This window comes from Prunus avium, chromosome 1, assembly GCF_965620075.1.
Source record: "Prunus avium chromosome 1, drPruAviu1.hap1.1, whole genome shotgun sequence".
Classification (NCBI taxonomy): Eukaryota; Viridiplantae; Streptophyta; class Magnoliopsida; order Rosales; family Rosaceae; genus Prunus; species Prunus avium.
In genome coordinates this window covers 8,016,270-8,027,408 of record NC_142284.1, presented here as the reverse complement: position 1 = coordinate 8,027,408, position 11,139 = coordinate 8,016,270, and the positions used below count along the sequence as shown (strand labels likewise).

General features: G+C 38.1%; 1 protein-coding gene and 1 pseudogene across 1 annotated transcript; both read left to right on the top strand.

Annotated features, from left to right (window-relative positions):
- The first annotated feature begins 3,478 nt into the window (after window positions 1–3,478).
- On the top strand, window positions 3,479–4,542 carry LOC148297222 (uncharacterized; annotated as a pseudogene).
- A 5,236-nt stretch (window positions 4,543–9,778) lies between these two features.
- Window positions 9,779–10,635, top strand: LOC110747250 (RING-H2 finger protein ATL56-like). Its single transcript, XM_021947454.2, has one exon. It carries the CDS (start codon window positions 9,873–9,875, stop codon window positions 10,455–10,457), a length of 585 nt encoding a protein of 194 aa, XP_021803146.2. The 5' UTR covers window positions 9,779–9,872; the 3' UTR covers window positions 10,458–10,635.
- Window positions 10,636–11,139: the final 504 nt, after the last annotated feature.

Here is an 11,139-nt window from a genome sequence, read left to right as displayed (position 1 = left end):
CTATCATATATTTTGAATTATATTATTTTATGAATCACTTAAACAAGATACATTTCTACTTATAAATATAATATCCTGTAAAAGGTGGCGATGTGGGTTATAGTAGTTGAATTAGTATGTTCGTTTCAATGCCCTTTTGGGCTTAGTTTGTATTGTTTAAGTTTATCTAATGAAAGTCTTGTTTGATTAAAAAAAAGACCATAAAAATATGAGTTTTGAGTAAAATGATGCTTCACAATTTAGAAAGTAACACAAATTCTAAAGGTTTTCAATAAAATATAGAGGTTTTACAATCAAATATTTTCATTTAGCAAACATCTTGATATATAATTAAAACTTGAGTTTTCCTTTTGTTGATATGTGATTATCACACCCCTAATAAGAGTGCGTCAAACCCTAATCTAAGCTCTTCTAGGGGTACTGGTCGTTCCTTGCCATTAACGATATTTGGGTCTTCCTACTATAGCCCGAAAAAATAAAAAACTTATGTTTCGAGCTATCAAAGATCGCATTTGGAAGAAGATTTCAGGATAGGAAGGTAAACTTATTTCTCAAGTTGGGAAGGAGTTGCCTATTAAGGTTGTGTGTCAGGTGATGCCTACCTATTCTATGAGTGTCTTTCGTCTACCAATTGGCTTATGTTCTGAAATTGAGAGTATTTTTGCTCGTTATTGGTGGTAAAAAAAGAAGTGAAAAATGTATCCATTGGAAGACTTGGAAGGCTCTGAGCAAGCATAAGACTGAAGGAGGTCTCAGTTTTCGAGAACTTTTCTGATTCAATCAAGCTTTGCTTGCCAAAAAAGGGTGGCGTTTTCTGAAGTTCCCCAATTCTCTTATTGCTTGGATGCTCAAAGCTCGGTATTTTCCAGATTCTGATTTTCTGCATGCTTAAGGGGGTTCGACACCTTGCTTTACTTGGGAGTTGATATTATGGGGTCGTGAACTCCTCTCCCGTGGTCTTCGGTGGCGTATCGATGATGGTCGACTTGTGAACATCTACACCGATCCGTAGGTACCTTACCATCTTACATTTACTGTTCAATCTTCTCCCTGTCTTCTTGTGGATTCCAGAGTCAGTGCTCTCATTACTGATAGTGTTCATTGAAATGTTTTTGAGATATACCATTTATTCGCTTTCTCTGAAGCTGAACTCATCCTATCTATTCCTCTTAGTTGCAATACTGGTGATCGCCGCATTTGGTATTTTACTCCTAATGGTCGGTATACAATTAAGAGTGGATATTGGATTGCTTTGGAATTTCAAGCTCATATGGCCTCTTTGTCTGTGTCCGGGTCTTCCTCTTCCTCCTCTCAATAGTTATGGACGCGTCTATGGAAGCTTAGGGCCTGTTTGGTATTTGATTTTAGCCCAATTTTATAAACTCAAAAAAATATTTTTAGTCCAAAGGCCCAAAAACTCGTTTGGTAGGCCCATTTTTAAAAACTCAAACCCAAAACAAACTCAAAAATACCCTTATTATTGAAAACAAAACAAATGCATTTTTCATTAAATTTTTTTCTACCGTCGTTTGCTGCTGGTTCTCGCTCAAGCTTCAAGCTTCCATGGGAGAAGCTTGAAGCTCTCCTGCTCCTTATATCTCCATCTTTCTCTTCGTCATTCTCTTTCCTCATCCATCTCTCTCTCTCTCTCTCTCTCTCTCTCTCTCTCTCTCTACCTCTCTACCTCTCTCCTCCTCTCTCTCATCAGTTCAAACCTTAGAAATTAGGGATTTCCAATATCAAAGGTGAGTTTGCTTTTTCTATTCCTTGTATTTTGGTTTCTCAAATTTTTTGGATAGCTGGGTTTTGTTTGTTGGTAATGTGAGTTTTTGTTTATTTGATAATAGGTTTCTTTTGTTTGGTAGATAGAACCACCTTGCTTCTGGATACCAAGGGCTTTCAAGGTTGAGAGGTAAAAAGACAAAGAAATCTTTGGGGTTGAAGCTGAAAGGGGAGATTCCAGTGGATCCAAAGATCTCGGCCGTTGTAGCAAGGTTTGACGACAATCATCACTCTTTCTCATTTTACTATCTGTTTGGTTGCTAAGAACATTTAGGAGAAATGAAGTGAAAGAAACATTTCTTAACCACCACTAATCTAATGGAATATTCAATTAGGAGAAATGTATTTGGTTTGTTTATAGCTTCATGCTTAGTTTTGTAGCCTGTATGATACTCAATTTTATTTTTAATTCTTATTTATTGTAGTGGCCCCTGAAACTTCGGTCAAATCACACTTTACCATCTCAAAGTTAAAGCAGCCCACATGACCCTCTTGACCGTGATTTCATGTTCCACTTTACCCCCCACCGTTATCTCCATTAATAACTTTGTCAATTTTGCTAACGTGTCATGGCTATTTTAGTGTTTTTTACCACAAATGATGATCTGTCATGCAAATGTCCCACTTTTTTTGTTTAAATTGAATGTATAAAATTTCTTCTCTATGCTTTAAAAATAAAATAAAAACCCTACCCAAATCCAACTCTCCCCAAAATCAATCCCTATTCCCAAAGATCAATCCCTATCCCCAAAGATCAACCACCACACCATCGCACCATCACTTAATGGCCAAGAGAACATGAAAAAAAGAAATGGAAGATTTGGATTTAACAATTTGAGGTTACAGCTTAAATTGTAAGACTTCACAGTTTTTTTGAACTAGTTCTTGGCATTCAGAATTAGTAAACAGGGGAAGCTCATACTCAATTCATACATTGATGAAAACCGATGCTGAGAGGATGTTATATATTACTCATCCTTTTCAGGATAGAGGAGCTACGAGCTAACAACAAGAGGGCTAACAAATTTGTCACAACAACTTTCTAGTTTCCTTCGCCATGTTCTCGACAAATTGAAAAGAGTTGAAGTCAGCACTGTCGTAGCCTACTGAATTGTATGGGTGTGGGTGGTTATGGATGATGATGTCCAATGGTTGGTTGCAGAGAGACGAGAAAGGAGTAAGGATGATGCTATTATTTAGGGATAGGGATTGATCCTTGGGGAGAGTTGGATCTGGGTAGGGTTAAAGCATAGAGAAGAAAGATTTTTATTTATTCATTTTTCCATTTTTTAATATAACTTTATAATTAAACAAGTAATTAAATTTTTAGTTTATATTTAATTCAATTTAAACAAAAAAAAGTGGGCCATTGACATGACACATCATCAAAACTGACAGAGTTATTAATGGAGATAACGGTGGGGGGTAAAATCGAACACAAAATCATGGTCAATGGGATTAAGTGGGCCATTTTAACTTTGGGGGGGGGGGGGCGGGTAAAGTGAGATTTGATCAAAGTTTAAGAGGGCACTATAGTAAATAAGCCTATTTTTAAATGGAATATTCAGTATCTTGTTCTTTGATTTTATATGTCGATATTTATATATATATTAATTTGTTTGTACAAGTAACTTGGATGGATATTATGTGTGGCTTTCTTTAAAGGGCTATTCTTTAATTGTGTCATCATCAGTTAATGTGTGATGTTGTTGTTTTTTACATTGATATCATACATAGTAGAGAGGTGTCAAACAAGGACTTTGAAAATGAGCTTGATGATAAAACTAATTGGCCAAAGCTTAGTGAAGACCATTTTATTCATCTATTATATGAAGAGGCAAAAAAAGGCTTGCAAACCAATACTTTAGATAAGAATCAGTGGGCTGGGATAGAAAAGAAGTTGTTTGACAAGTTTGGGAAAAGATACAACCGTGACAAATTGAAGCAAAATATAACCGATTGCGCAAGATTCACCGTAAGTTTGGAAAGCTCATTTCTCATACCAGGATGGGTTGAGACCCAAACATGAACATTGCTCAAGCATCTGAAGAAGTTTGGGCATCATATCTCAAGGTATGCATATTGTTGTATAATTTATCTTGTTTTGGTATCAAATACATGTGCATTTTCTAATCTATCTTGTTTTAGTTTTACATAAAAACAAGTTTGCAAGCTGTTTTCGTAGCAAAGGATGTCCTCATTATGATTTGCTTGTTGTGATCTTCAACAACACTACTGCCATTGGACAGATGCAATATGCATCTACTAATTCTCCTCCATATTCTAATGTTGAAAGAGAGCTAGAAAATGATTTTCTTACCATTGGCGCGCACATAGATCTTAATAGAGAAATTGATGCAAGAGGCTTTAGTGAGGGAGATGAAGGAACTTGCAAACAAGAACAAGCGTGCAGCTCTATTCCCCCAAAGTGATCTTCCCTCAAGGTCAAAGTCATCTAAAGCCACCAAAATGGATGAAGCCATTGAAGCTTGGGCAAAGTCTCTTAATGCCAAGACTGAATTTTCATTGGCAAGGCTTAAGTGTAGGAGTGAGAAGGAAGTATCTTCTCCATATAGAGAATTGAGCTCCGTTGAGGATTGTATGGAAATAATGGAGACCATAGAGGGAGTGAATGATGATGCTTATGTGAAAGCTTTGGATAAGTTTACTAATTTGGATTGGAGGAAGATGTTCGTGAAGATGTTGGATCCATGAAGAAAAGTGTGGCTCAATAGCCTACTAAGGAACGAGAGTGAATGAGTCTTAATTTACTTAGATAATTGAATGATTAATTGAGCTTGAAACTTATATATGATTAAGTGGACGAGAGTGAAGTTGTCTGTTTTGTTGCTTGACACTTATTTGATTAATGAAACACATGGTCTTCTTCAGAGTCTTCGAATTTTGGAAGACCAATCAAACTGTCTGATTTTGATTCCCATGTTCTTGTTTTGTGACCTTAATGTTCCATAAACTCAAATTTTATGGCATTGTGAATTTGTGATTAATTTATAGTTGGTGTTTAGCTGCCTAAGCTGATTCTGATTCTGCAATTCTGGCTTTAGTGAAGGAGTGAATGATACTTTTGATTAAATTTAGTGAAATATTTTTGGTTCAAAGGAATACTGTTTCTTTTTTATTGCATTCTTCAACTTCAATCATTGGTTTAGAGTTACTGTTTCTTTTTTTTCTTTTTTGGTTCAAAGGGATACTTTGTTTAAATTTAGTGAACTATTTTTGTCCTGATTGTTGTTAAGATATTATTTTTCAGATTGTATAGTTGAGTTAGTGCATTGCTGGTCTACTGAAGGATATTTATCTTTGTTTACCATGTTTTTTTTATTCCTTGTTATATTTGTCTTTGTTATAGAGGATGGACTCAAATGAAGTTGGCAATAGTCATTCAAGTTCTGAAAGTGATTCATCATCTCATTCAAGTTCTAAAAATGATTCATCATCTGATTTGGATGATTGACTTGGAGAGTTGCTTTTAATTACAAAACTAAATGAATATTACTCGCGTTTACATAAAGAGCCATGTATGACTTCACAACTCTCAGGTCGCCAATTTGTGATAGAGTTGTTGAATGGACATCCAAATAGGTTATTTGATTTTGGTAGAATGAATAAGAACACATTTACGAACTTGTGTTCAACATTGAAGGGCTTGGATTTCTTACAAGATGATAGATTAATTTGCATCAAGGAGTTAGTGTGCATGTTTTTGCATACTATTGGGCATACAACTCGTAATAGGATGATTGCTGAGAAATTTTAACATTCTAAAGAAACCTTGTCTAGACAATATAATAGAAATCTCAAAGCAATATTGATGCGACACCTGGGGAATCCTAATTACCACCGTTGTTTAAGGTAAATGTGTGATTAACTTAACTACTTCTTTTTTTTCTTATTATATAGTTAAGTACTGACATGTCATGGTTTAATTGTTACTTGGTAGGATTGTATTGGTGCTTTGATGGAACACATATCAGTGATGGGCTCCTGCATCAAAACAAATTCCATATCGAGGCAGAAAAGTTAAGGTGACACAAAATATTATGTGTGCATATTCATTTGACATGTTGTTCACATATGTTTACACGGGATAGGAAGGAACAGCTAATGACTCAAGAGTGTTGATGGATGCAAAAGGTCGAGAAGAGAACAACTTCCCATTGCCTAAAGAAGGTATGAAATTATTTAAACATATCGACTTATAATATTTGTAGGGGACTTTTTCTTCCGGCACCTACAAATGGGATGGGCTGCCGTAAGGAGCGAATTGGTGAAGTTATCCCCCTGTGTTCGAGTTCGGAAATCAAGCCCCAAGAATATTTCGAAATGGTAGTGAAGCCTTAGGAAACACCTTAGTTACCTTCACCAATGGAAATAACAACAACTTACAGATAGATTTTCTAGCTTGGCATGAGAGGCTTGTGGCATGGAAGCAAAATTGTCATGAGTTTAGCACTGAAGAGAAAGCTATGTGTTTCTGGGGAAAAGGGAGGTATTAAGGTAGGAGAGGAGGGGTTTGTAGGAAGGTTTGGCAGAGAATGAGGAAGGGAAAGATGGGAATGGGTGGCTTAAGTGTTTTCCGGCAGCTTGACAGAGGCTCTGTTAAGTGCTATAACAATCTGCCAAAAGAGGGAAGATGGGAGAGAAGGGTGAATAGAGCACGAATTTGCTAGGTTTTGCAGGTGAGAGAGGAAGCTTGCTCTCCAGATGTGGATGATGCTTGTTGGGTAGAAGAGGCTTCATTTTATAGCCGCTAGAAGCTCTCCTTTCCCAAGAAACCCTAATGGTTTCTATCCAATTTGGCCAAGATTTTTCCTTCCTTTCTCCTCCCCTCTTTTGACTTATCTTATTTTGGCAAAATCTTCTCTGTCCAATCTCACAAAATCAGGGATTTTGGGAGCTCAATGCTCTTCCCGCAGCTGCCACAATGGAGAACTTCTTACTTCCAACCATCTCCTTCCCTTCTTTCCTTCCTTCTTCTATGGCCAGATTTGATGAGGGAAAGAAATGGGTATGCATGCTAGTTCAAAGGGTGATTCCTCTCCTAGGAGTCTGCGTGCCAATATCCCTTGGTCCTTTTGATGTTTATGCTTGAAACTTGTTCCTTCCCATGTGCTGGAGCCTCCCAGCAGCTCTACGCACGTGGTCCTCCCAACCTCCTTCGTGGCTTTGTTCTCCAGCCAAGTGTTGAGGCTCTTGCTGCCTCCTATTCTAATTGTATGGGCCTCCTGAGACAACAATATGATTTATCAAATAAATGGGTTAACCTTATCAAGTGTTGGGTTATTTTGGTTGGGCTATTTTCTGGTTGGGCTATTTTGGTTGAAGTAATGGGCTATTTTCTCTCTTATGCTTACCACGTTTGGGCCTAAGAAATAGGCTTGAGTTCCGTGGCTCCCAAGCAACCCGGGACTTCCATTTCTCGCCCACCAATGGGTCTCATGACAACTTATTATCATCCATACCACAACCCACTCAAGCAAGCCCCGGGCATTTGAGTGGCTTGGGCCCACTTGGGCTTGTAGTGTGGTTAGGTGTGAAATAATAATTTCCCGCTTGGCACGGCATGTCGCTTGGCATACTTTAATTTCATCGTCCTTTAAGAGGGACACGATGCTTAATTGGCCTGGGCTTATAAAGCCGATGTATTTTATTACCTTATCTTAGCTCCTAGCATAACAAATTATTTACTTGGCATGACACGTGGACTGTGGCTTGTGTGTGGCGGGCTTTTGCGTGCTCCAATCCGTGCCTTTTCTTAATGAGGTGCCGCATTGGGCCAGGAATTTATTCGGGCCCGACTATGGACTTTTTTGGGCCTCAACAATATTTTTTAATAATATATTTAAATGGAGTAAAATACTTATATTAATAGTTTTTAAATAGGAAAATATTATCTTGTTGATTCTTGTTATGCAAATATGTGTGGGTTTCTCTCACCATGTCGTAGAGAGCGTTATCACTTGCGTGATTATAGAAGGTGAGGCAGACATCCAAGGGGGGTAATGAAATTATTCAAATATAGACATTCATCACTACATAACGTTATTGAAAGATGCTTCAGAGTGCTTAAGGCTTGCTTTCCTAATCATAAGCTAATGCCAAATTATCCAATCAAGAAACAAAGGCGTATTCGCGTTGCTTGTTGTACCATGCATAACTTAATTAGAATGCAATTGAGAAATGACATCATATTTCATCAATATCAAGCCACTGATCTTCAAATGGTAGATGAAGAACACATCCATTTGCATGAGAACAATGCTAATGAAATGAGTGATGCTAGAGATCACACTGCCGAAGCAATGTAGATGGATTATATTCAGAATCATTAGTCTTATAATTTATTTAGTCTAGAATGTTTTAATTTAATATGTATTATTAAAGACTTGAAGACCAATTGAGCATGTCGATCATATATGTATAGTATTAAAATATGGATGTTAAAATAGTATGTTTAATATAATTTTGATAATGTTTATCAAAATATCTTAATTATAAAAAATGAAGAAAAAAATTTGTTTTCAAGAATTCAACCAAACAAGTTTTCAAATTTTAAAGATTCAAAAATGGTTTTCAAGTTGTATACCAAACAACTTTTTGAATCTTAAAAAATAGATTTGAGAACTCCTTGTTTTTAAGAAAATAATAGTTTTTGAGTTCCCTACTAAGATAGAATACCGCGAGGTGCTTCTTCTGTGGAAAATAGTCCAAGATACTATTTGCTTTCGTTGTATGGATCCGACTAAAACTGTTATGCATGCTTTTCACAATTGCACAGTCAGTTCTTCTGTTTTGCGCCTAATAGGTTGGGCTCCACTTCTCACCACTTTACCCTATCATGACATTGCAATCTGATTGTTGGTTGTATGGGATATCCTCCCTAGCTCTCAACACTTTTTGTTTACTATTACTCTATGGTTCTTATGGAAAACCCGAAATGCAGCTTTGTTTTGGTTCTCATGTCTTGCCCCTAATCAAATAGTTTTTAGTGTAAAGAATTATGATACTGAGTATCATAAGATTTTATTAATCCATCATAGGCGGTCTTCTTTGCCAATTCCTGATAAAAAGTGGCAATCTCCCCATCCTGGTAATTTTAAACTCAATGTTGATGGTGCACTTAGCTTGAGTTCTAGTTTACATGGGGTCAGTGTAGCGGTTAGAGATTCCTACAGTTGTCTTTGTGGGGCAATAGCGATGCATGCTCCTAGTGTGCTATCAGTTTGGGCTACTAAGTTGTATGCTCTCAAAACTGGTTTTTTTTTTTTTTTTTTTTTTTTTCAGTGGATGGTTCTCTCACGCCTTTCATTATTGAGTCTGACTCTTTGACTGTCATCCATCTGATCCTTTAGGAAGATCCCTGTTATGCTGCAGAAGGGGCTCTTGTCAAAGATATTCGACAACTCCTCGCCTCGCTCCCTTCTTACTCGGCCCGCTTTGTTCCCCCACAGCTAACGGAGTGGCAGATCATCTTGTGCACTTCAATCTTGGTCAAGACTAGAGGCCTTAGATTTTTGGTTTTCTAACCCACCTTTTTTGTTACAGGATTGTCTAAATGAGGACTCTCCTGAGTGTACTATTGCTTGACTCTCTTGTAGTCTCGGCGTGTATGGTACTCTTTCTTCTTCTGGGCTTTTGTCCCATTGAGTTTTCCTCAAAGAGGTTTTAACGAGGCCACTTTATACATGCTTTATCCTTATAATACTCTGATTTTCTAATAAAATCCATTCTCTTCTAAAATAATAATAAAATAACCGCAAAAAAGTGCTTGAGTGCGGAATATACTTGAATAGTTGCTTTTTTTTTTCTTTTTTTTTTGAGATATAATAGTTGCATAAAGATAAGTTTTGGGATTGAGCCCAAGTAGCACGCTGATTTGGTATACATGGGCGGCAGACAGGTCCTTTCAATCAGAACCGACTTATCCACGGCCCACAAACCATGACCAAATAATGATTTAATTAAAAAGCAGCATCTCCCTAACAAAAATATCCCCCGTCCCATTTCTTTCCAAAACTCGATCTTAAATAGAAACTCTCAACAACCTTTCATCAAAACCAAACACCACCATGCCTACCTCCTCTGATCCCTACCGCCGCAACCACAATCATGTAATTGCACAGCCACAGCCGCCGCCCCCAAAATCCAATCCAAAGCTTCTCTCTCTCATCATCAAAGCCCTGGTTATGACCTCCATAACCTCCCTCTTCTTCCTCTTCGTCGGCCTGGCTGCCATCGTCCTCTTCCTCTTCCTCGCCGCCGGCGCTCTACACCGCCGCCGTGCCCAATCCCCCCTCCCCTCATCTGGGTTTTCCTCCAGACACCTCAAGGCCCTCCCCCAGTTCCGCTTCAGAGCCCAGCCCCAATCCGAAACGACGTCGTCCTCGCCGCCGCAGACGGACTGCGTCGTTTGCCTGGACGCGTTTCGCGATGGGCAGTGGTGCAGGAAACTCGCTGCGTGTAACCACGTGTTCCATAGGCGGTGCTTGGACACGTGGCTGGTGAAGGTGTCCGCTTGCCCGATTTGCCGTACACGTGTGCGGTTAGATTCTGGGGAGGCGGACGCGGTGGTTGGTTTGGATGGAGAAGAAGAGGCCAAGTACTTGTGGAATTTTAATAGGAACAGTAATGATTTGAGGGTGAGGGTTTGGTAGGACTTGCGATGTAAGTTGTGCATATTTTGTAACATGCTTTTAAGTTTAGCCTTTTACTTAAGTTTTCTTTTTACTTTCAGTTTTCTAATGTATAATAGATGACCTTTGTTATTTTCTCTTGTGTTCTGTTTGTTTGCCAAGAAAATTTGAAGAAATGGTACATTGGTTTGTTGGATTATGGAGGAATTTGAGTGAATCAATGGTAACATAAGATACATTGTTCCATTGGGTTTAATTTGTTTATTATATTTAGAGGAGAAATGGTCTTTGGATTGGATATGCATAAATATTAAATATTAAATAATTTCCCTCAGTAGCATCCTGAAATAATGTATAAGGTAAGATGTTGTGGATGCCTTGTAATCTTTTGTTTGGAGTCTTGCATTCCCACATTTCTGACCTAAGCTTATCGAAACGTGGTTGATGATGCACGGCTTTGGTTTTTGATATTGGCATATTCCAAAAGCTCCTCAAAGTTATGATACCCTTTCTTTTTTTCATGTTTTTGTTTTTTGTCTTTCTCCCCTCCTGCTTCTCCTTGGCTTATAGTTTTTCACAAAATGCTGCTGTTTACAAGTGTGCACGGTTCGGGTCGTCCGGTTATTTGGTCGGATCTGACTAATGAACCGACCTAGTAGATAAGCCAATCTCCAGGACCGGCACCGACCACTTAAAGCCTCCG